The sequence below is a fragment of the Piliocolobus tephrosceles genome, chromosome 6 (genome assembly GCF_002776525.5).
Source record: "Piliocolobus tephrosceles isolate RC106 chromosome 6, ASM277652v3, whole genome shotgun sequence".
Classification (NCBI taxonomy): domain Eukaryota; kingdom Metazoa; phylum Chordata; class Mammalia; order Primates; family Cercopithecidae; genus Piliocolobus; species Piliocolobus tephrosceles.
This window is the reverse complement of record NC_045439.1, coordinates 94,103,274-94,129,756: the sequence shown is the minus strand read 5'-3', so window position 1 is coordinate 94,129,756 and position 26,483 is coordinate 94,103,274. Positions and strand designations below refer to the sequence as shown.

The window sequence follows — 26,483 nt, the reverse complement described above, 5'->3', positions numbered from 1 at the left end:
GGGAAAGGGAGAAAAAAACAACAGTGCTTGATATTTAAAGGCCTGTTATGCGATAGGGGCTGTGCTAGGAACTTTCCTTCAACAAATATGTAGGCAATGGATATGTAAAGATGAAAAGGTACATGGTCCTTGCTCTCAAGGAGCTTGGACTACTGCGAGAAAGAACATACAAAATAATAATACACTGTGCTAAGGGCACCGATGAGACAGGCACAGAACATTACCCCACAGGCAGCTCAGCATTGGGGCACTGGTGGATGCTGCAGCAGGAGGCAGTGCTTGAGCTGAGTCTGAGAAACGGACCGGGTTGGCCATACAAAGATGGTGGAAATGGGAGTGATGTATTCTTGACAGAAGGGGTGCGATCAGCTAAGGTAAGGGAGGAGAAAGCAGAATACAGCCTCCCGGGGAAGCGCAGGCGTCATGCCGCTGCTGGAACATGAATTGCTGGACTGGGAGTGCGGGGAGGAGGCCAGAGGTCAGCACACGCAGCCCAAGGAGAGCTCGGCTGCCGCCGGGCCCAGCGCTCAGAAGTCACCGGGTGGACGGCGGCGCCGCCTACAGAGGCGGGGCGCCAGCAGCAGGAGCCGCAGCTCTGGGGATGGCAGCGGCTGTCTTGAGCCCCGGAACTGAAAGACAGCAAGCCGCTGGGAGTGCCTCCACTCACCCTCGGGCCCCGCTTCTCCCGCGCTCCTCAATGAGTAGCCCTAAGGCCCACCCCTCTGCTGCCACGGGACCTACTACTGGCCTTGGTCGTCGCACCAGCCTTCTTAGGCATCTCAGCGCGAAGAGGAAGCCGAGCTGAGCCCCGAGTACTGGGTGTTGCCCGGAGCTGCCTCAGCACGCTGCGGAGCCGCAGCATCCCCGCCTGGGTAGGCGCCGGAAGAGCCCTCTGCGCTTGCGCAGGTAGCGGGCAGGAGCGGCCCCAGCGCCCAGCGCATCAGCTCTGGCCCGACGGCGACACCTTGAGGCCGGTGGAAGCGAGTCTCGTACCCCCAGAACATGCGTGAGCCTCTTTTGTTCTGGAACTGGCCTCAGGAAGTGGAACTGCGGAGCTGGGGCCTCACCGTGTCATGGCCCACCCCCTCAGCTGATGGGAAGGTGTGTCACCTCTGGTGTTCTTTCCTAATCAGAGAAAGAAAGGTATTGTCCCTTCTAAGAATTGGAGAGCGCGGCAAGGAGTGCACAGGGTCAGGTGTCTTCTCGCTCCCGTAGCCAAGCCACAGGCAGCAGAGTCCCACGCTGCTGCCTGTGGCCATCAAGTCGATATAGAGCCTCGTGCCAGCTTGGCCCTTGTGAATCTTCCACGTATCGATGGCGCACCTGCCTTGTGCCAGGCGCAGCGGATCCCACAATGTAAAAGAAAAGGAAATACACTGCGACATGTGATATGGCGAGACATGAATCATGTGATATGGCGAGACATGAATCAGCAGAGGCAAGATCATGGAGTCACTGAAGGCTTTCAAGCAAGGGATTAGCAGTCCAATTTGTTGTTTTAGAAAGACACCAGCTGCACTGTGGCCGACAGAGGAAAAGCCAGAAATAGGGAGATCTGCCCCCTAAATGGGAGAGGGTGGCCTGAACTAGAGTAACCGCAGGGAGGGTGGAGCGCTGATCATTTCAAGGATCTTCAGGAACTGGAATCATCAGAACTTGAGAATGACTGCATGTGCGAATAAGGGGGAAGAGTCAAGGAAATGCCCACGTTTGAGGCCCAAGGAACAGGTTTGGGAGTCCGAGATGACGAGTTCAACTTTGTACATAATGAGTTTGAGATGCCCACGGGACATCCAAGTACAAGTATTAAAGGGGTAACTGAATATATGTAACTGAAAGTTTGCGAAATCAAGGCTGGCGATAGAGATTCTGGAATCTTCTGAAAGCAGATGGCAATTGAAGCTATGGAAATGGATAAGAGAGTGTGTAAAGAGCACGAGAGCTCAGGATAGAACAGCAAGGGCAGGTAGAGAAGTCATTGACCAGGTAAGAGTACAGTGCAACGGCAACTAAGGAAATGCGCTTCAAGAGGGAATATCAACAGTGATGAATGCTCCAGAGAGAACATGTCACATGTAACGACTGAGAAGTGGCCACAAGATTTAGAAATCAGGTCAGTGTTGGTGACCTGGGCTACAGCAGTTTCAGTGGAGAGAAGGAAATGGAGATAATTGTAGAGAATAATCCAGTGACTTCACTGTGAAGGAGCAACTGGTATCTGGAGGGGCACATGACATTCAGATACTTATTTTTACCATATTTGAAGATTGGTAGGAAAGAGCCAGGAGAGGAGAGGTTACAACAGAGGGCGGTTCCCGAAGAGGTAGGATCTGAGCTCAAGTAGAGACTGACTTCACTACAGGAGGCCTTAGACACTCCCTCCTTCCTAAGGGAAAGCTTAGATGGACATGTAGCTGCGTTTATAGGTTTGGTGATGGGAGGTGGAATTTCTTTCATTAACTAAGGGCGGGGGAGGTGTTGAAGGTGTGAGCAAAGTGGAACAGCTTTACATTGGGACTCTGGAGACTGGCAAAGGGCTGACTGTTGCAACTCACTCAGCAGTAGACAGTTAAGTGAGACCATGAAATCCTCATGATCCCAATTTATAGTTACATTATTTTATTTTACTTATTTTTGAGAAAGAGTCAGGGGGATGGGAAAAGCCTGTCGCCCAGGCTGGAGTGCAGTGGCGGGATCTCCGCTCACTGCAACCTCTGCCTCCTGAGTTTAAGCAATTCTCCCTGCCTCAGCCTCCAGAGTAGCTGGGACTACAGGCGCATGCCACCACGCCCATTTTTTGTATTTTTAGTAGAGATGGCATTTTGCCATTTTGCCCAGGCTGGTCTCAAACTCCTGAGCTCAGGCAATCCACCTGCCTCCCAAAGTGCTAGGATTACAGGTGTGAGCTAGCGTCTGGCCTATAGTTACATTACTTTAAATGCCTGGGTTAACCAGCTAAGAAGTTTTTTTTTGTTTTTTTGTTTTTTTGTTTTTTAATTAAAATTTCTTTTTTTTTTTTTTTTGGCCCCAGTGCTACTACCAAAGCAGTCAGGAAGTTGAAGGTAAGGCAGACAACTGGATTGATTTAGGTATATATAAGTGTGTTGAAGGTTATTGATGAAATGGTTAAAGTGATTAAAGACCAAAGGTGGACAGGGGTTGAGGGAGACCAAAAATAGAGTCTAACTGGGTAGAGAAGGAAGAAGAAAAGAACAGAGAGGACAAGGGGCTGCAGTCTTCAGGTTCAGTAACCGGTGTAACTGGAATGTGAGAGCTGGAAGAAACACCAAATGTTGTGGCCAAAGAGTGGGCTGTCTGAATTTACTATTTCAGATGTAGAGCAGTTCCACATCATGATAGGGTATACAGTGTGGCCATGATAAGGAATAGTGAAGTTTGCTTGAGGTAAAGAAGAAACTGGAAACCTAGGTGTGGCTGGGTTGTCCACATGGCCACTGAGGCCATGTAGTGTAAAGGCTTGAGCAGAAGAAAGTGAGCCAGGTGTTAAACCAAAACCATATTTCCCTTCTTTGAAATCAGTTAAGACTTGAGGCACAAAAGCAGAACCAGCATTATATAGCAGTCATTTGTAGAATCTGCTTTGGGTGAAGTCACATCAGCCTCAATTAGAGGTTTGGCAGTTGTCATGGAAATAAAGGGGACATCTGTGAAGGTGAGTTATGATGGCATCTGGCTAGATGGGTGAACAGCATGAAGAGGTGCCTTGCAGTGAACCATTCAGTCTTTCCCACACATGAGTCAGGAGTAGGCAGTATGAGGACTTCATCGCACCAGCAGGGAGAAAAGCCATCCACCCCATGTCCACCTGATTTGTTGCTCCTGCCCACATCCCTGCCTCTTGAAGGGAGAGAGAGGCAGAGTGGGAAGGCATACTGCCTAACGGTGAGGGGAAAACACAGAGACTGATTCAAATAGCAGGAAACCCCTTGTAAATGTTTGTGGTGGTTCACATTTTATTGAGGCAGGATCTTGCCATGTTGCTCAGGCTGATCTCAGGCTCTTGGATTCAAGCAACGCTCCTGTCTCAGCTTCCTCAGTAGCTGCATAACTACAGGACTCATTTTATCTTGTTTTAAATAGAGTTCCACTTAAAAACTCGCAATGGAAAAACAGGAGAAGGGACTTTTAAAAGCATATAAACTAGGTGTATGTGAATAAATATACCGTGCAGCTCTGGGGCTGGTTGTTGGGGCTGGGACTGCAAAGGTACCATCCTTCTTGTGAAGGATGTGCTTTTTCTAATTGGGGGACAATTCCAGGTCTTGAATCTGGATGACTAGAACAGGAAGTAGAAAGTGGTTTGAAGAAGCACTAAAAAGTGGGACGTTTTAAACACATTGCATGTAACATATCCCATTGAAGACCTTGCTCTCTTTAATGTCTTACAAGTTTATTCCCATGTTAAAAATAATTTTAAAAGGCCGGGCGCGGTGACTCATGCCTGTAATCCCAGCACTTTGGGAGGCCGAGGCGGGCGGATCACGAGGTCAGGAAATCGAGACCATCCTGGCTAACACGGTGAAACCCCGTCTCTACTAAAAAATACAAAAAACTACCTGGGCGAGGTGGCGGGCGCCTGTAGTCCCAGCTACTCGGGAGGCTGAGGCAGGAGAACGGTGTAAACCCGGGAGGCGGAGCTTGCAGTGAGCTGAGATCTGGCCACTGCACTCCAGCCTGGGCGGCAGAGCGAGACTCGGTCTCAAAAAAAACAAAACAAAACAAAACAAAAAACAAACCAAAAAACTATAGCTGTCAACACTCTGATAATGCAAGGAATCTCAATTTGTTGGGTAGATACTGGAATATCACACTTTCTTAAAGTATATTTTATAGTAGATAGTCAAGTATCTTTTTGGGTCTCACTGCAAAGTTTGAGAATGGTGACATGTTATTTTTGAACCCTGCAAAATATTTTCTCAACTCTGTAAATGGGTTTAAATTCCACCTCCCACCACTTGATAAACTTTTTTTTTCCTGCCCCAACAGGATCTTGCTTTATCACCCAGGCTGGAGTGCAGTGGTGCTATCATAATTCACTGTAATCTTGACCCCTGGGCTCAACCAATCCTCCCCTCAACCTCCCAAGCAGCTACAACTATAGGCACATGCCACCACAACCTAGCTAATTTTCTTATTTTTCAGAGACAGGGTCTATGTTGCCCAGGCTGGTCTTGAACTCGTGGCCTCAAGTGATCCTTCTGTCTCAGCCTCTCAAAGTGCTGGGATTACAGGTGTGAGCCACCATGCCCAGCCTAGCTGATCTTTTAATTTGCCTGTGAAATGGGTACTTACCTCATACTGATGCTGTGAGAAACAAGAAAGAATGTAGTAAAGTACTTATTGCAGAGCCTAGTACATAGTAGTCACTTGGGTACTTATTATTAATAAACAGCTGTAAGATGACAGTCACACTCTAACAGTAAATAAGATTATTTATTGGATTCTCCCACATTCTTCATCCTCCACCTCCTGAGATTAGAACAGGGGAGAAAAACCTGAGACCACAAGAAGTGATCAAGAAACAAAAGACAGCGGCAGTTATCACTGTAGTTCCTATGAACTGCTTTAAGTCAGCAGTGAGGTATTTGTATTTTGTATTGCATTACTCCCATAAAGTTAAACCTCAATTAACTAGAACCTCTGTTCCAAAATGGTGTTTACAGCCAGGCGTGGTGGCTCACGCCTGTAATCCCAGCACTCTGAGAGGCCAAGGCGGCTGAGGTCAGTTCGAGACCAGCCTGGCCAAAATAGTGAAGCCCCATCCCTAATAAAAATACAAAAGTTAGCTGGGCATGGTGGTGGGCACCTGTAATCCCAGCTACTCTGGAGGCTGAGGCTGCAGAATTGCTTGACTCCAGGAGGTGGAGGATGCAGTGAGCCGAGATCACACCACTGCCCTCCAGCACGGCAACAGAGTGAGACTCCATCTCAAAAAACAAACAAAAAATCAAAATGCTGTTTATATTCACTTTTAGAAGAAAAATGCAAATGACAAAAAAGGGTTACATATATATATTTATTTTTAAAAATTCCAGGGGATGTCCCAAAGTTAGTAAACAGTTCTGTTTCTTGTCCTTTCTATGGCTGATGCAGTTTCAATTGTTCAGTTCAACAGAAAGGTCATTTGAAAGGTCTCCACCATCAAGAAACACTAACTCATCTCTGGCATATCATATTTTTTAAGGCAGAAGTATTTTGTATAATGGTTACTACAGAGTGTTTACTGGTTAATTTTTAGTTAACCAGAACCACACATCCCATAGATATTCCATTTAACTGAGGTTTATATCCGTAAGAGCATTACCACAGAAAAATTTCCCTTTAGCAATTTCAAGAGACCTCAGCCACCAATATACCTACCTTCTTGACAATATAAAGTGAAATATTGCTTTAGATGAAAAATTTTTATGTATTATTTAGAAAAAATTTGATACTTAATTTTGATTTTTAATCACCTTCCACAACGATTTGATATACCTTAAACTCCACTTAACATTTTTTATAAGAGAATCACTTTCAAGGGAAAAAATGAATCTCACTATATTTTTAAAATCTGCTTTATAAAAAAAGCATATAAATGTCAATCTGCCAGATATACTTCCTATCCCCAACACAGCTGTAACAGTGACTGATAGGGTCATGACCATGAAGCAAATTTTACTTCCTAGATAGAAATGTGTAGGTGGCAGAAAGTGTATTTTTCAGCAGGAGTGATTCTGTTGGATCTCTTTACAATATCAGAGCAGTTGTTAGAAATGTTAGTATTTTATTTGGTTTCTTGCTGTGCAGGATTTTCACAATGTTGAAGTGATGTCTGTTCACCCAGTCATCATCACCGTCATCGTCTCAGTCTTGGGAACCATCAGCAGTGTCCCCCACACAGAGAGACAGGTATAGTGGTGCAGTTTAGTGACAGAGAATCCAGTCTTAGATCCTGTTTATATCACATTTTTGTGAATTTACACAAAATTCCATTTATAGCTTTAAAACTGTACTACGTAACACATTACTACTACAAAATATCCTTCTCTGTAAATGCACTGAAAATTTTCTTGGGCATTTTATTAGGCCTTTTTTTTAGCATTATTACAAATGCTAACAACTAGATTATTTCAAACCCCTAAATATAAAGTCAGCTTCTTAATTTTCTGAAATTTAGTTAATACGAATTCTGTAGGAATACTGACCCATCTCTTTTTATCCAACCTTCAAAATACTTAAGCCTATTTGCCCATCTCACTTAACCTTCAAAATAGTTAAAAAACAAACCCAAACTAGCTATATATAACAAGAATCTTTCAATTTCCAAACTATTGAAAGACCCTGTCAGCCAATCTATGAAATTATACAAGATGAAGCTGAAAAGGCTGTGCTTTTTTTTAAACTACTAAACCCAGTTCTTTTCTCCTAAAGTTGTAAGAAAATGGAAAATCTGTTTTTAAATCATGCAAAGATTTAAATAAACATTTTTCTATCTCCTCGAAGAAACTGTTTATCTTACGATTATAAATATTCATAACACTCAAACTACTTTTTTGTGGCCATTTATGTTTTTGACACTAGATTGTATGGTACTATTTTGCCAAGATGTAGTATAATGCTAAATTATGTATAAAATATGATTTCTGGAATTTGTCCATCTTCTATTGAAGTCCCATTATTATTGCCTGGGGAACTAAAAAAGAAAAAAACAGTCTTGCTTGCAGCAGGTGTCTCATGCACTACTTTCTTCAATCCTTTCGTGCCATAGTGGGAATCTGGACCCTAAATGAGAACAAAAGGTTCCTTAGTAATTTTCATTTAATAAGCACTCAGTTTAATGTGGTATTTTAATTAGATTAATGTTCTATTACATTATACTATCACTCCTATATAAAATTTTATGATGTCATTTAGAGAAAAATGAAGTTTTTACCAAAAAAACTAATTAATGAATAAAAATACTGAATGTAGAGCCCAGCTATTACAGAATAGTGAAAAGATTTTTTAAAAATTACTTTTATTTTCTGCCAAACATTCAACTGCTTACTGAAACAAAGGGCTACTTCTTAGGAAGATCTATTTCCTTCAGAACAGAGCTGTGGGGAGAAACACTTCTTTTCAGAAGACAGTGGAATATTTTAGGTACCAACTTCTTTTCCCCACTCTTTATAAATGGCTCAGCTGTCAGTGACTCCCAGATTCTAAAACACACTTTCTGCAACATTCACGAGGAAACCATCTGGAACATCGTGCATGATTCTTACTTTGAGTGTTGCACATGCTGTGTAGCACACATTGGGCAGGATCTCTATGGGTTCCTTGAACATGACCCTGAACGTGTTAGCCGTCCCATCACAACTAAAGCCGGTATCATTCTGTCCCAGAGTTTGTTTTTTCTCATATTCAATGATCTGTAATTTTTAAGAGACAAGTTACATTTAAGTTAAACCAAATGAAGCAAACTACAGAAAATAGTATGAAGCCCTTAGGCATCTGTGTGTGTGTGTGTGTGTGTGTGTGTGTGTGTGTGTGTGTGTGTGTTTTAAACAAACTCTCACTCTGTTGCCCGGTCTGGAGTGTAGTGGTGGGATCTCGGCTCACTGAAACCTCCACTTCCCAGGTTGAAGCAATTTTCGTGCCTCAGCCTCCTGAGTAGCTGGGATTACAGGTGTGCACCACCACACCTGGCTACTTTTTTTATATTTGTAGTAGAGACAGGGTTTCACCATGTTGGCCAGTCTGGTCTCCAACTCCTGGTCTCAAGTGATCTGCCCACCTCAGCCTCCCAAAGTGCTGGAATTACAGTCTTGAGCCACTGCACCCAGCCCTAATTTTTCATTTTTTTTGTGTGTGGTGATGGGATCATGTTCTGTTGCCCAAACGGTTTCTATTATTTCACTCATAGTATTTATACTTCGTCTTTTTTTTAAATTATATTTTATGTTCTAGGGTGCATATGCACAACGTGCAGGTTTGTTACATATGAATACACGTGCCATGTTGGTGTGCTGCACCCATTAACTCATCATTTACATTAGGTATATCTCCTAATGCTATCCCTCCCCCCACCCCCACCCCACAACAGGCCCTGGGGTGTGATGTTCCCCTTCCTGTGTCCAAGTGTTCTCATTGTTCAATTCCCACCTATGAGTGAGAACATGCAGTGTTTGGTTTTCTGTTCTTGCCATAGTTTGCTGAGAATGATGGTTTCCAGCTGCATCCATGTCCCTACAAAGGACATGAACTCATCATTTTTTATGGCTGCATAGTATTCCATGGTGTATATGTGCCTCTTAATCCAGTCTGTCATTGATGGACATCTGGGTTGGTTCCAAGTCTTTGCTATTGTGAATAGTGCCACAATAAACATATGTGTGCATGTATCTTTATAGCAGCATGATTTATAATGCTTTGGGTATATACCCAGTAATGGGATGGCTGGTACACTTCATCATTTTAATGTACCTATAATCCTGATGCCCTCCCTCAGTTTGTACACAAGGAGTCTGGTCTGGTGTCTTCTTTTTTTTTTTTTTTTTTGAGATGGAGTCTCACTCTAGCCCAGGCTGGAAGGCAGTGGCGTGATCTTGGCTCACTGCAATGTCTGCCTCCCAGGTCCCGGTTCAAGCAATTCTCCTGTCTGAGCCTGCCAGGTAGCTGGGATTACAGGCATGCACCACCATGCCCAGCTAATTTTTTTGATTTTTAGGAGAGACGGGGTTTCACCATGTTGGCCAGGCTGGTCTCAAACTCCTGACCTCGTGATCCACTCTCCTTGGCCTCCCAAAGTGCTGGGATTACAGGTGTGAGCCACTGCACCTGGCCGAGTCTGGTGACTTCTGTAATACATAATGTAAGAGTGAGGTTCCACAATCAGCGGCTGACAGTGGGGAACTTGCGCCTTCCTGGACCTGCCGATTATCCAGCTTGCTTAAGTGAGTTCATGGGGTCTACTGAATAGGATCTTAACAATACGTTAAAAAAGTATATAAAGTACAATGGGGAGTGATTGTGAAAATCTTTTATATCGTTCAGAGGTTTGCTAACGTCTTTCTGTACTTAAAAAACACAGAAACAAAATTTTCTAACCTATTAAAAAATCTTTCAAATAATTTCAGTGAGTTTAAAATTTATTTATTAAAATATTAATATAACTTTCTGGCTGGGCACAGTGGCTCACACCTGTAATCCCCGCACTTTGGGAAGCCTAGGTGGGCAGACACCTGAGGTCAGGGGTTCGAGACCAGCCTTGCCAACATGGTGAAACCCCGTCTCTACTAAAACTACAAAAATCAGCTGGGTATGGTGGCGCGTGATTGTAATTCCAACTACTTGGGAGGCTGAGGCACAGTAATCGCTTGAACTTGGGAGGCAGAGGTTGCAGTGTGCAGAGATCGTGCCATTGCATTCCAGCCTGGGTGATAGAGAGACTCTGTTTAAAGAAAAAAAAAAGCCTTCTAATTGGTTTATAAGCACAACAAACTGACATGAATGATGTAAATTTAGCAGCTGAATTTCACAATAAACCTTAGTGTACAGCATTAGAAAATAAGTAGAATGATTCTGTTGGCACAGCCAATAACACAATTCTTCCTTTTGGAGGATGGTATCTTCTTTCTGAGGTAGTATGGTATCTTTTTTGACTGTCATCAAGCCAGATGTTTGAACTGCTGTATCACAAAATATAAAACCAGTATTTTGAAAACTAACAATGCACTTTGATCACAAAGTTAACCGAAGTTTTTATTATTAAAGATAATATATTAATAACATTTTAGAGATGGTGGGTTCTTCTGTTGATAAACAAAAATGTGAAACATTTGTCTACTTTCTCATATTTTTCATGTTTCAATTTATACATAAAATATACATACAGTATTGCATATATATAAATTGGTAAGTAAAAATACAATATGGATGTGTTTTCAAAAGTAATTTTACTAATCGGGGTATGCAGTCAAAAGTGTAAAGAACACTGGTTTATTAATAAGGAAAGGAAGGAGACAGGTATTTTAACTTTTTTTTTTTTTTTGAGACGGAGTCTCGCTCTGTCGCCCAGGCTGGAGTGCAGTGGCCGGATCTCAGCTCACTGCAAGCTCCGCCTCCTGGGTTTACGCCATTCTCCTGCCTCAGCCTCCCGAGTAGCTGGGACTACAGGCACCCGCCACCTCGCCCGGCTAGTTTTTTGTATTTTTTTAGTAGAGACGGGGTTTCACCGTGTTAGCCAGGATGGTCTTGATCTCCTGACCTCATGATCTGCCCGTCTCGGCCTCCCAAAGTGCCGGGATTACAGGCTTGAGCCACCGCGCCCGGCCAGGTATTTTAACTTTCCTCCAGATCAGGGAGTAGCGCCCTATCTGAAAGAACTGAGGTGGAGAAAGCCTAAAGAATGAAGCAGGGGCCTAATGCCTGTAATCCCAATGCCTTGGGAGGCCAAGGCAGGAAGATCACTTGGGCCCTGGAGTTCAAGACTACCCTGGGCAATATGGCGAGACAAACAAACAAACAAAAAAACAAAGAAAAATTAGTTGGGCGAGGTGGCACATGCCTGTGGTCCTAGCTACTTGGGAGGCTGAGGTGGGAGGATTTCTTGAGCCTGGGTGATTGAGGCTACAGTGAGCTATGATCGCACCACTGCTCTTCAGCCTGGGCGACAAAGTGAGACCCTGTCTCAAAAAAAAGTAACCAAGAATAAAGCAGGGTCTGCTCAGCCCCTCCGGAAGTCACAGGATGCTCATACCAGTTACAAGAAATTTAGTTTCAGTCCTAGAGTTGAAAGAGCCATGAAAAAGGCAGGAGGGTGTTTTAAGACTGCAGAGCAGGAAGTACTAATAGAAGGGATTCCTGGACAAAGAAGACCTTCTTATATGCTAATGCTTTTGTGAAGGACCCCAATTTTCTGCAACCAGACTTTTTAGATCAATTCTAAAACAGAACTCTCTATGCTTACAATGCTACTGAGAGGCCTTCCGATTCCTTTGACAATTATATTGAAATTTGGATTCTGTCAAAACAATATCTTATTGTAAAGTTACCTATTTGTTTTATTTTAAGATGATATATGGTGGGGGAGGAAACTGTACCTGTATATTCACTTGATAATCTGTAGGGCCATGAATAGATCCATATAAGCCAAATCCAACTATAGAGATCCTTCTATTAACTGTGAACCTGAGAGAAAGAAGCCAAAAATAAAATAACATAATTAATCCCATGTGTTCATATTCTGAAGGGTTATAAATTTTTTTAAGTGTAACCTGGAGGAAAACAAATTAGATATCCTTGGAAATGTCATCTGTTTGCTTACCAAAAAGCTTTCTAGAGTAGATTTGAACTTAACAGGAACCTAAAAATTGGTTTTGTAAAATAATTTAACCTAAATATCCACTTTTGTTGTAATGACAATTTTAGTGCTGTATGAGTCCAAATATTTGTACATCTTTTTCATGAACGCAGACATATCAGCCATTAGGACTGAAGCCCAGCATCTCAAACTATAACAATTATCAATTCAATAAATACTTACTAAGGGCCTATCATATTTAGGTACTAGGCCTGGCACTGCGGAAGTAATGGTCAACAAGACAGTTTCTACCTGCATTGTGCTTACAGTCTAATGGAGGACACTGATAATAAAAGAAACGAATAAATAAATAATTACAAATTGTAACAAGAGCTGTGAAGGGAGCAGGCTACTCTAATAGAATACTGGTGGCAAAAGGCTGGGACAGGACTCGAATGCAGTTTACTAACTAGAATAATTAGCAAGTCCAGTTTGATCATAATAGTTAAGAAATACTGACCCATCTTACTCCATTTTGTGAATGTATAAAAACTGATATTAAATACATATGGAACTGAGGCCCGGTGTGGTGGCTCACACTGCAGTCCTGGCACTTTGGGAGACTGAAGCAGGTGGATCACCTGAGGTCAGCAGTTTGAGACCAGCCTGGCCAACATGGCAAAACCCCGTCTCCACTAAAAATATAACAATTAGCCAGGCGTGGTAGCAGGCACCTGTAATCCCAGCTACTTGAGAGGCTGAGGCAGGAGAATCGTTTGAACGTGGGAGATGGAAGTTGCAGGTGACCCTGCACTCCATCCTGGGTGACACAGCGAGACTCCTTCTCAAATAATAATAATAATAATAATAATAATAATAATAATAATAATAATAAGGAACTAAAAGCCTGTAAAATCTGACATAATTATAATGTCTTACATTACAAAATAACATTAAGTAATTCTCAACATTTTCAGCAACAACCTCAATTATTAGTAATACTACTAGCACATCAATACCACTTCATGAGTACTTCCTAGTGTGCCAGGCACTGAACTTCAGTTCTTTACAGAATTATTTCCTTCAGTCATCATAACAGCCCTATAAGCTAGAATAACAGTACTATTTTAAACATCTGGTACAGTAAGATCACCTTAAACACTTACAAACATGTAATTTTTTTTAAAGAGATGGAGTCTTGCTCTATTGCTGAGGCTGGAGTACAGTGGTACAATCATGGCTCACCACAGGCTTGAACTCCTGGGCTCAAGTGATCCCTCCACCTCAGCCTCCCAAGTAGCTGGACTGCAGACACACATCACCATTCCTGGCTAAATTTTTTTTTTTTTTTTTTACAGATGGAGTCTCATTAAGTTGCCCAGGCTGGTATAGAACTGGTCTCTGATGATTCTCCCAACTCATTGTCCGGAGTTGCTGGGATTATACGCATGAGCTACCCACTCCTGGCTCTAATATATGTTATTTATGATTTTTATTATAAAAAAGCAGGCCAGGCACAGTGCCTCATGCCTGTAATCCCAGCACTTTGGGAGGTCGAGGCGGGTGGATCATCTGAGATCAGGAGTTCGAGACCAGCCCAGCCAACATGGTGCAGCCTCGTCTCTACTAAAAATACAAAATTAGCCAGGCGTGGTGGCACACGCCTGTAATCCCAGCTACTAGGGAGGCTGAAGCAGGAGAATTGCTTAGAACCCGGGAGGCGGAGGTTGCAGTGAGCCGAGATGGTGCCAGCCTGGGCGACAAAGCAAGACTCCGTCTCAAAATAAAAAAAAAAAAAAAAAATAGGCCAGGCACAGTGGCTCATGCCTGTAATCCCACCACTCTGGGAGGCTAATGGGGATGGATCATGAGGTCAGGGACTCAAGACCCTTCTGGCCAACATGGTGAAACCCTGTCTCTACTAAAAATAGAAAAATTAACTGCGTGTGGTGGTGTGTGCCGCAGTCCCATCTACTCAAGAGGCTGAAGCAGGAGAATCGCTTGAACCTGGAGGCAGGGGCTGCAGTGAGCCAAGATCGCACCACTGCACTCCAGCCTGGGCAACAGAGAGAGACTCAGTCTCCCTGTCGTGGGGCGGGCAGAGGGGGGAGGGATAGCATTAGGATGCCTAATGTAAATGATGAGTTAATGGGTGCAGCACACCAACATGGCACATGTATACATATGTAACAAACCTGCACATTGTGCACATGTACCCTAGAACTTAAAGTATTAAAAATAAATAATAAACAAGTAATAATATATCCTGCTTAAAAAAACAGAAAATGCAGCTATTTAAGAGGAAAATTTAAAAGTATCCATAAATCCAGAGATTGCCCTTGCAAACCCTTTACATTTTTTAATCCTTTATATTTTTCAGTTACATTTCTATGAACATATATGTAATTTTAAAAATTGTATCAGAATATATATATTTGTAACCTCTTTTTCATGTAAAATGATAAAAAAAAATACTACCAATTCACTATATTTAACTAATGCCTTGTTGTATAATCTAGGTTATTTGCAGTTTTTATTATATAATAATGGCATGATGAACAATCTTATAGCTAAATCATTTTATGAAGCCTTAATTATTTTCCTTGGAATAAATTCTTAGTAGAATTGTTGATGAAAATAAAAGGCACATTCTTTAAAAAAAATTTATTTTTATTTCTTTATTTACACAGGGTCTTGCTCTGTCACTCAAACAGGAGAGCAGTGGTGCAATCATGGCTCACTGCAGCTTCAACCTCTTGGGCTCAGGCGACCCTCCTGCCTCAGCCTCCTGAATATCTGGGACCACAGGTGCATGCCACTACCTGCAGCTAACTTTAAAAAAATTATTATTTGTAGAGGCAGGATCTCAATATGTTGCCAAGGCTGATCTTGAACTCCTGGGCTCAAGGGATCCTCCTGCCTTGGCCTCCCAAAGTGTTTTGATTACAGGTGTGAGCCACCACACCCAGTCAAAAGACAGAGTCTTAAGGCTTTAGGTAAGCATTGTCAAGTTGCTTTCTGGAAAGATAACATTTTATACCCCATAAGGTATAAGGATCATTTTACTCTCAGTCTTATCAACCAGGAGTATTTTTCATTTCCTTTTGCCTTTGAAAAACTGATAGTGACAAATTCCATTTATATTTTGATTATTATTGTTACTATTTGACACAGGATCTCACTTTGTCACCCAGTCTGGAGTGCGATGGCATGATCTCAGCTCATTGCAGCCTCAACCTCCCAGGTTCAAGCAATCATCCCACCTCAGCCCCCATAAGTAGCTGGGACTACAGGTACACGCTACCATGCTCAGCTAATTTTTATATTTTTTTGTAGAGATGGGGTTTCGCCATGTTGCCCAGGCTGGTCTGGAACTCCTGAGGTCAACAGATCCACCCGCCTCAGCCCCCCAAGGTGCGTCGATTACAGGTGTGAGTCACCACGCCCAGCCTATTTGATTATTAATGAGATAAAACATTTGCTCATATGCTTACTGCCCACTGGATTTTCTGTCTAATGAAATACTGAACTCATGTTCTTTTCTCATTTTTCTCTACAGATGAGTTTGTCTTTTTAATGTAGATTCAAAAGATCATGTTATATATAGATGATATTTATGCTTTGTTGGTAATATCCACTATAAGTTTCCCATTTGTCACGTATCTTTTAACTTCATGGTGATTTTGTACTTAAAATTTTTGAATTATCTGTTTTCAAAATTATGATATATGCCAAGTTTAGAGAGGTCTACCTCATCCTCATAGTACATAAACATTTACCTGTTCCAGCACTTTCATGGTTTCAGTTTTAATGTTAAAATTTTAATTTACATGAATACAGGTATACGGGATCAGTAAGGATCTAACTTAATTTTCCCAGTGATTAATCTTTCACTCACCTTTATCATATTCTTTTTTGTTTTTGAGACAGGGTCTTGCTCTGTTGCCCGGGCTGGAGTGCAATGGTGAGATCACAGCTCAGTGCAGCCTCAACCTCCCAGGCTTAAGCAATCCTCCTTCCTCAGCCTCTTAAGTAGCTGCGATTACAGATGCATGCACCATGCCTAATTTTTAAATTTTTTGGTAGAGATGGAGTTTCACCATGTTGCACAGGCTGCTCTCAAAGTCCTGGGCTCAAAAGTGAGTTCAGCCTTCCAAAGTGCTGGGATTACAGGCGTGAGCCAGTACACCTGGCCATATCATTTTCTAAATGTTCGTTTATGTTAGGTTAGTTTCTGACATCTATTGTCTGCTCCATACAACACTAATTTCCTATAGCTTTACAATACTTTGTCTTGTCATCTGTATTACTCTTATTAAAAGAGAAACATGTACTCTTCCAAATTAACTGCTAAGAATTTTGCCAGCCAGGTGCGGTTGCTCACACCTGTAATCCCAGTACTTGGAGAGGCTGAGGCAGCCAGATCACCTGATATCAGGAGTTCATGACCAGCCTGACCAACATGGTGAAACCTTGTTTCTATTAAAAATACAAAAATTAGACAGGCATGGTGGCAGGCGCCTATAATCCCAGCTACTCGGGAGGCTGAGGCAGGGAGAATCACTTGAACTCGGGAGGCGGAGGTTGCAGTGAGCCCAGATCTCACCATTGCACTCCAGCCTGGGCAACAAAACAAGACTCCGTCACAGAACAAAAAAAAAAAAAATTTTTGCCAAGCCACTCTCCACTACCTAAAATAGTATGTGACTTCTGAAAGAAATTCTCTAACATACATAGGTTAACTTGGAAGACACTGTCCTTATTAAAGTCTGATTCTACTCAAACTTTTCCAGTTCTTCATAAAGCTAATGTACTTTATATTACTTACTGGGTTTAATCCTACTATTTAATATTATGTTACTGTTATGAATGGGATTCTTCACAATACTATAGTAACATTCTATATATATAGTGATATATAAAACCACTATAATACAGTAACATACTGTAATAGTAACATACTCAAAATATTATTTACTGATATTTACTCAATTGTAACTAAATTCTTTTATATAATAATTTTTTGTGGTAAAATATGTACCATTTTAACCATTTTTAAGTGTACAGCTCAATGGCACTAAATACATTCATATCATTGTACAACTGTCACCATTATTCATCTCTGTAACTGAATTTTGATGACATACAGGAACACCAATGGTTTTTAAATATGCTTTGTATAAGTGGCCACTATTCTCTTTCGTTGGTTCCAGTAGGTTTTTGGCTTGACACTAAGGTTATCTAGGTGGACCAGTTGTTCTCAAGACCAGTTCCACCCTCAAGGAGGCATACTCGATTTCACAAAGGTTTAGGGGCACTACTGGCAAGGAGCCAGGGAAACTAGATTTCCTGAAATGCATAGAACAGTCTCCATAACTCAATCAACTTTTAGGTGTTTTGCCAGAATTCATGTAGGTAAAAAATCTGTTTATAACTACAAGCCTTGAACCTCATTCCATTTTGTTTATAAACCAGATTTTTTAGTGCATTTTTTTGTTTTTGAGACAGAGTTTCGCTCTTGTTGCCCAGGCTGGAGTACAATGGCGCAATCTTGGCTAACCGCAACCTCCACCACCCAGGTTCAAGCGATTCTCCTGCCTCAGCCTCCCGAGTAGCTGGGATTACAGGCATGCGCCACCACGCCTGGCTAATTTTGTATTTTTAGTAGAGACAGGGTTTCTCCATGTTGGTCAGGCTGGTCTCGAACTCCCGACCTCAGGTGATCCACCTGCCTTGGCCTCACAAAGTGCTGCTGGGATTACAGGCGTGAGCCACCGTGCCCAGTCTTTTAGTGCAATTTTAATATTCAGACTTTTACAAGAGGCGACTACCATATAAACAGAAGCAATATACAGTAAATTCTCATTATCTGCATAAGTTATATTTCTTAATAGACAGAATTAGCAAATACTAAACCACTGCTCCCAGGGGAAATAAGCGCGCGCGTGTGTATCTATACAGATACATACATATACACACCTCACATAGATTATAATCTTAAATCCTAAAAACAACTCATCCAGGCAGGCGTGGTGCCTCACACCTGTAACCCCAGCACTTTGGGAGGCTGATGCTGGTGGATCACCTAAGGTCAGGAGTTCGAGACAAGCCTGGCCAACATGGTGAAACCCTGTCTCTACTAAAAATACAAAAGTAGCCATGTGTGGTGGCACATGCCTGTAATCCCAGCTACCTGGGAGCCTGAGGCAGGAGAATCACTTGAACCTGGAGGTGCAATGAGCTGAGATCGCTCCAGCCTGGACAACAAGAGTGAAACTCCATCTCAAAACAAACCAATAAACACCTCGTCCTAGTATATTCTATTTTCTTTATTCCACAAAAGAGAAAACAGAATTTGGAAGTGTTAAGTGACTTGTCTGAGGCTGCCCCACTAAGAGGTGCCAGAGCTGGGATTCAAGCCCCATTCAACCTGCCCAAGAGCCAGAGTTTCCTGCACTCCACTGCACTGTCCCTCCCTATCTCCACCTCTGTAGGAGAGCTGAAACAGGAAAGTAGAGCCTTGCCTTGTTCAGCCACAGCTGGAAACATGCTGGTCTGGCAACTAAAGCCTTTGCTGAAAATGACTAAGAAAGTGCCCAGAGTAGTGACTTTACAGGTTACAGATAAATTTCAGCCAGTAGGCAGGTTCAGAAATAGACACCATGAGTAGGATCAACTATATATACTCTTTTACTTGGAACCTTTAAAGAAAACGTAAGTGGCAGCAATGCTGCTCATGGTATTTAAGACATAACACACGGGTACTGTGCAGCTGAAACTGTCTCATCATGGTGATACATACATGTACAGCAACTGACTACTTCAGTTTGCCTTCTAGTGTTGTCCTGCCCGAAGTCTATGTATTGAACTACATATTTTACTATAAGTTACATTTATTTCCCCTTTATATTATAACTAGATCACTCATCAATTACAAAATGTATAAAGCATATTATCTATGAATTTTATTTCAGGTTAGTAAAGTGGGAATTACAAAATATTTATTAAAAAAAGAGAGAACTGGGTTTGATAGAGTTGTGAACTACTAATGTACATAATGCCATTAGCAAATAATCAATCAGAATTATAATAACACTGCTGAAAACAGCAAGGACAGTAGGCATCTCTGTCTTGAGGTTTCAATAGTTTATCATGGCAAACAAGTATTCTTCTAGGCCTAATCTAGTAAGAATTATATCTGGAATGAAGGTGAAATTTTATCAAAAACCTTTCTGACATCGACTGAAATCAAATTGTTTTTCTTCTTTGATCTGTTGTGAGAATTATACTAATACATTTCCTAACACTGAGCCATTCTTTCAATCTCCAAATAAACTCTGTTTGGGTCATACAGTGTTATTCTCCTAAGGTACAGATTCATTATCCTAATGTTTTACACAAACTTTCTTATTTATATTGAGATTGATCTAGATTTTTTTTGTCTTGTCTGATTCCTATATAAGGGTTATGCTTCCTTCAATAATTAACCAAGTAGTATTTTATTCTTTTAATGCTCAAGGAAACTAACTGTTCCTTGAGGATTTGACAAAACTCACCTGTAAAAATCACCTTGTGAAGGGACAGTTCTTTGATAACTTTTAATTCCTTCCATGGTAATTGGTCTATTCAGGCTTGCTTCTTCAGTCAATTTTGATAATTTATATTTGCCTATAAAATGATCCATTCCATCAACATGTTCAATTTATTAGCACAGAATAAACCCAGAATTAAAATAAAAATGTCAGCATATAATTATATTCCCGTTTTTACTTCTAAATGTGAATGTTTATTACCTTTGCCAGAGGTTTATTTATTTTATTGGTCTTTTAAAGGAACCAGCTTATGGATTTATCAATTCTACTATTTCTAATTCATTAATTTCTGCATTTATCTATTTACTTTCTCTTTTCTTATAGTTCTTTTGCTATTTGTTTTCTAGCTACTTGGGCTGAATGCTTAAATCATTTATTTCTACTCTATTTACTATAAGTAGTTAATTATTATTTTTTATTTGTGTGCAGCTTTGGCCTCATCCCATAAGTTTTTACATATAGTTATTGTGAATTATTATTCAATAGCCTACAAGTACATTTTTAATTTCCATGTTAACTCAAGATTTATAATAGTCCCCCATCCAACCAGATTTCTCTTTTTTAACCAACTTGTTAATTTCTAGTTTTATACTGAAGTGCTATTCAATAAATGAAAATCCAAAAGTCACGTTTTGTGAAAACCGGCATTGATTCTATTTTGACACTTGACCTAAAGAAACACAATACAGCAAAGACAATTTCTTCAACAGGATTATATGCATGCATTTTTCAAGATTCTTGATTTTTTTTCTCAAAGCTTTTATAAATGTATACTGAGATATTTTCCCTGCAACATCCATGCAAAGAAAAAACTCACACTAAACATAGTAAGGTTGCATTTATTAATTGTAGCCCTAAGTCTGTAAAAATAATGTTTGATCAATTAAGGTCTAGAGCTCAGCTCACTGGGCAGTGGTGATCCAAACAAAAATCACATAACAGCCAGATGTGGTGGCTCACCCCTGTAATCCCAGCACTTTTGAAGGCTGCGGCAGGTGAATCACTTGAGGTCAGTAGGTCAAGACCAGCCTGGACAACATGGTGAAACCCTGTCTCTACTAAAAATACAAAAATATTAGCTGGGCATGGTGGTGCATGCCTTACAGGTTACTTGGGAGACTGAGGTGGGAGGATTGCTTGAACCCAGGAGGCGGAGGTTACAGTGAGAGAGATCGCGCCACTGCACTCCAGCCTGAGTGACAGAGCGACTCCATCTCGGGGGGAAGAAAAAATCACGTAACAGAAGGTCCAACCCAATCCTTTCTTACTCTATTTTTTTCTTAAGAAGTCACCCTCACTCATAAATCAGTGAGGAGGGCAGGATGCCTCAGTGACTTCTTGACTCCTGTATTAACTTAACTTAAAAGTGTATTAAACAAAGTATAAAATGAAATGTTGGTTAATTATCTCCCATAATATATAAAAAAGGCCAAATGGTAACTGCTACCCCCACTCTACCCCCGTATCCCCAATATAACAGATACCTGATTCGATCACTCGTCCCACTGTAACCCCAGCGGCTTTCTACTTGCTGGAATCTATTGATGCAGCATTCCTTTCCTCTGAGGCAGCACCTTGGTCGGTCAATGTATTCAACTCGGGGTTTAGGGTTGACAGTAAAATGAAGAAAGAGGTTTACCACTTCACGATCTGACAAAATTCCAGATTGAGCAGGACCTGTGGAAATAAAAACATAAACCTAAAAAAAGCAATTTGATTTCAATTCTTAACTTTGGAATACTCCACTTAAAGTAAATTCAAATCTAGAGAATGTAAATAAAAATAGGGAAAAAAAATCTTAGCATATATAATCTTTGCATATATTTTAAAGTTTTGATAAATCCATTTGAGGTTAAACACATTAATTAAAATGTTAAAAGCATTAATTAGTCAAAACTTAGATCCAGGAATAAATGCTGTTCCTTATGGATGCCAGGAATCCTCCTTTCTCACCTTATATAAAAATCAACTCGAGATGAATCAAAGACTTAAATCTAAGAAACCATAAAAATTCTAGAAGATAGCATCTAGAAAACTCTTCAAGACATTGGCTTAGGTAAATAATTCATGACTAAGAACCCAAAAGCAAATGCAACAAAAACAAAAATAAATGAATGGAACCTAATTAAACTAAAAAGCTTTTGCACAGCGGAAGAAATAATCAGCAGAGCAAACACACGACCCACGGAGTGGGAGAAAATATTTGCAAACTATGCATCCAACAAAGGACTAATACCCAGAATCTACAACTCAAAACAAATCAGCAAGAAGAAAAAAACAAATAATCCCAGGACAAAGTGTGCAAAGGACAGGAGGAGACAATTCTCAAAAGAACATATACAAGTGGCCAACAAACATATGAAAAAAATGCCCACGCTCATCACTAATTATCATGGAAAGGCAAATTAAAACCGCAATAAGGTATCACCTTACTCCTGCAAGAATGGCCATAATTAGAAGAAAAAAAAAAAAGATGCTGGCGTGGATGTGGTGAAAAGGGAACTCTTTTACACTGCTGATGGTAATGTAAACTAGTACAATCACTAAGGAAAACAGTATGGAGATTCATTAAAGAACTAAAAAGGGCCAGGCATGGTGGCTCATGCCTGTAATCCCAGCACTTTGGGAGGCTGAGGTGGGCAGATCACGAGGTCAGGAGTTTGAAACCAGCCTGACCAACATGGTGAAACCCCATCTGTAAAAAAAATACAAAAATTAGCTGGGTGCAGTGATGTGCGCCTGTAGTCCCAGGTACTCGGGAGGCTGAGGCAGGAGAATCGCTTGAACCTGGAGGCGGAAGTTGCAGTGAGCCATGATCGCACCACTGCACTCCAGCCTGGGCAACAGAGCAAGACTCTGTCTCAAAAAAAAAGAACTAAAATTAGAACTACCATTTGATCCAGCAATTCCACTACTGGATATCTACCCAAAGGAAAGTAAGTCATTACATGAAAAAGATACTTGCACATACATGTTTATAGCAGCACTACTGGCAACTGCAAAAAATATGGAGCCAAGCTAAATGCCCATCAACCAATGACTGGATGAAGAAAATGTGGTATATATACATCACAGAATACCACTCAGCCATAAAACAGAATGAAACAAAGGCCTTTGCAGCAACCTGGATGCACTTGGAGGTCATTATTCTAAGTGAAGTAACTCAGGAATGGAAAACCAAATATCATATGGTCCTACTTATAAGTGGGAGCTAAGAAGCTATGAGGAGGCAAAGGCGTAAGAATGATACAATGAACTTTGGGGACTTGGGGGAAATGGTGGAAGGCAGGTGAGTGATAAAAGCCTACATGTTGGGTACCATTCCTAATCATGGTGAAACCCCGTCTCTACTAACAATACAAAATTTAGCCGAGCATGGTGGTGGGTGCCTGTAATCCTAGCTACTCGGGAGGCTGAGGCAGGAGAATCACTTGAACCTGGCAGGTGGAGGTTGCACTGAGATGAAATTGTGCCACTGCACTCCAGGCTGGGTAGTGACAGAGTCTTACTCTGTCTCCAAAAAAAAAGAAAAAAAAAAAAAAAGGAATAGAATAGCATTCAAATGAAAGATGGAGCTTTCTACCCAGAAAAATATCCTTCAAAAATGAAGGCAAGCTGGGCTCAGCGGTGTGCCCCTCTAGTCTCAGCTACTCAGGAGGCTGGGGCGGGAGGATTGTTTGAGGCCAGAAATTTGAGGCTGTGAATAGCCACTGAACTCCAGCCAGGGCAACATAGCAGGGCCTCATCTCTTTAAAAAAAAAAAAAAAAGACAAAAGACAAAAGACAAAACAGAGTTGAGAGAATCTGGTTAGTATCCTGCCTATTCTAAAATAAATACTGAAGGGAATTTTTCAAGCTAACAGAAATGTTTCCAGATAGAAGCACACATCTGGTCATACAGAAAAAAATGAAGATAACTGAAAGGGCAAATATATAGGCAAATCAAAATGATTATTGACTTTAATGTTTTGTGGGCTTTATAACATATGAAAAATTAAAATACATGAAATAGTAGCACCAAAGGCTAGAGAAGGTTAAATATAGCAAAAGTATCAATAACGCCTTTATTATAGTGTAGAAAATTTTAATTAAAAATTTTAAATTTAATTTATTTATTTAGAGACAGGGTCTCACTGTCACCCAGGTATGGAGAGCAGTGGTGTGATCATGGCTAACTGCAGCCTTGAACTCCTGGGTTCAAGTGATCCCCAGCTCAGTCCCCCAGGTAGCTGCGACTACAGGTGTGTGCCACCACTCCAGGCAAATTTTTAAATTTTTTTTTGTAAAGACAGGGTTTCCCCATTTTGCCGAGGCTGCCTTGAATTCGACTCAAACAATCCACCCGCCTCAGCCTCCCAAAGTGCTGGGACTAAAGGCATGAGCCACTGTGCCCCACCTAAAAATTTTAATTTTTAAGATTTAATTTAAAAATCAGTAAGAATATATTCTTGTAATAACAAGGGCAACCCACTAAAATAATAATAAAAGACTCTTTAATAAGGGAGGCTGAGGTAGGAGGATCACCTGAGCCCAGGAGGTTGATGCTGGAGTGAGCTGAAATCATGCCACTGCATTCCAGCCTGGGTAACAGAGGAGACACTGTCTACAAACGAAAAAAAAAAAAAAAAAAAAAGAAAGAAAGTTTAAAGTTTAATAGACTATTAATCATATTAAGTATAAAGTGAATCAAATATTCCAAATAAAAGGCAAAGTCTTTCAGACTGAATTTTAAAAAAATGCTTACAAGAGACATGGTCAAAATAACGTAAGGCTAAAAGTAAAAGGATGAGAAAGACATAGAATTTTAAAAACCTTGAGAAACTATACCAATATCAGACAAAGACTTTAAAACAAGAAGTTTAGGCCGGGCGTGGTGGCTCATGCCAGAACTTTGGGAGGCTGAGGCGAGCTGATCACTTGATGCCAGGAGTTCGAGACCAGCCTGGCCAACTTGGCAAAACCCCATCTCTACTAAAAATACAAAATTTAGCAGGGCATGGTAGTGCACGCCTGTAGTCCCAGCTATCAGAACTGCTTAAGCCCAGGAGGTGGAGGTTGCAGTCAGCGAAGACTGTGCCACTGCACTCCGGCCTGGGTGACAGAGGGAGACTCTGTCTCAAAAAATAAAAATAAAAAACAAAAACCCACAGGAAATTTAATTAGATTTAAAGTGAGATAGCTTGGGGGCGGCGCAAGATGGCCGAATAGGAACAGCTCCAGTCTCCAACTCCCAGCGCGAGCGACACAGAAGACCAGTGATTTCTGCATTTTCAACTGAAGTACTGGGGTCATCTCACTAGGGAGTGCCGGACAATCGGTGCTGGTCAGCTGCTGCAGCCCGACCAGCGAGAGCTGAAGCAGGGCGAGGCATCGCCTCACCTGGGAAGCGCAAGGGGGAAGGGAATCCCTTTTCCTAGCCAGGGGAACTGAGACACACAACACCTGGAAAATCGGGTAACCAAAACAGAGATATAGACCAATGGAACAGAACAGAGTCATTAGAAATAATACCACACATCTACAGCCATCTGATCTTTCACAAACCTGAGAGAAACAAGAAATGGGGAAAGGATTCCCTATTTAATAAATGGTGCTGGGAAAATTGGCTAGCCATAAGTAGAAAGCTGAAACTGGATCCTTTCCTTACTCCTTATATGAAAATTAATTCAAGATGGATTAGAGACTTAAATGTTAGACCTAATACCATAAAAACCCTAGAAGAAAACCTAGGTAGTACCATTCAGGACATAGGCATGGGCAAGGACTTCATGTCTAAAACACCAAAAGCAACGGCAGCAAAAGCCAAAATTGACAAATGGGATCTCATTAAACTAAAGAGCTTCTGCACAGCAAAAGAAACTACCATCAGAGTGAACAGGCAACCTACAGAATGGGAGAAAATTTTTGCAATCTACTCATCTGACGAAGGTCTAATATCCAGAACCTACAAAGAACTCAAACAAATTTACAAGAAAAAAACAAACAACCCCATCAAAAAGTGGGCAAAGGATATGAACAGACATTTCTCAAAAGAAGACATTCATACAGCCAACAGACACATGAAAAAATGCCCATCATCACTGGCCATCAGAGAAATGCAAATCAAAACCACAATGAGATACCATCTCACACCAGTTAGAATGGCAATCATTAAAAAGTCAGGAAACAACAGGTGCTGGAGAGGATGTGGAGAAACAGGAACACTTTGACACTGTTGGTGGGACTGTAAACTAGTTCAACCATTATGGAAAACAGTATGGCGATTCCTCAAGGATCTAGAACTAGATGTACCATATGACCCAGCCATCCCACCCAAAGGATTATAAATCATGCTGCTATAAAGACACATGCACACGTATGTTTATTGCAGCACTATTCACAATAGCAAAGACTTGGAATCAACCCAAATGTCCATCTGTGACAGACTGGATTAAGAAAATGTGGCACATATACACCATGGAATACTATGCAGCCATAAAAAAGGATGAGTTTGCATCCTTTGTAGGGACATGGATGCAGCTGGAAACCATCATTCTTAGCAAACTATCACAAGAACAGAAAACCAAACACCGCATGTTCTCACTCATAGGTGGGAACTGAACAAT

The 26,483-nt window shown here is 41.2% G+C and overlaps 2 protein-coding genes across 8 annotated transcripts in view; both read right to left on the bottom strand.

Moving 5' to 3' along the window:
• C6H15orf40 (chromosome 6 C15orf40 homolog) overlaps positions 1–888 on the bottom strand; it is an 18,826-nt gene extending 17,938 nt beyond the window's left edge. For all 6 annotated transcript variants that reach the window (XM_023194304.2, XM_023194302.2, XM_023194303.2 and 3 more), the window contains exon 1: positions 749–888. In XM_023194304.2, coding sequence (XP_023050072.1) covers positions 749–862 — 114 coding nt within the window. In that variant the 5' untranslated portion in view covers positions 863–888. The remainder of the gene's footprint in view (positions 1–748) is intronic.
• Positions 889–6,024: 5,136 nt separating this feature from the next.
• Positions 6,025–26,483, bottom strand: part of BTBD1 (BTB domain containing 1) — a 59,963-nt gene continuing 39,504 nt past the window's right edge. Inside the window, exons 5-8 of one of the 2 annotated variants that reach the window (XM_023194280.1) lie at positions 21,363–21,555; positions 12,087–12,174; positions 8,268–8,414; positions 6,025–7,785 (exon numbers count right to left, since the gene is read on the bottom strand). In XM_023194280.1, the coding sequence (XP_023050048.1) occupies positions 7,627–7,785; positions 8,268–8,414; positions 12,087–12,174; positions 21,363–21,555 (587 nt within the window). In that variant the 3' untranslated portion in view covers positions 6,025–7,626. Of the gene's footprint in view, positions 7,786–8,267; positions 8,415–12,086; positions 12,175–21,362; positions 21,556–26,483 lie in introns of those variants that run through there. The other variant, XM_023194281.1, reaches the window with a different exon arrangement.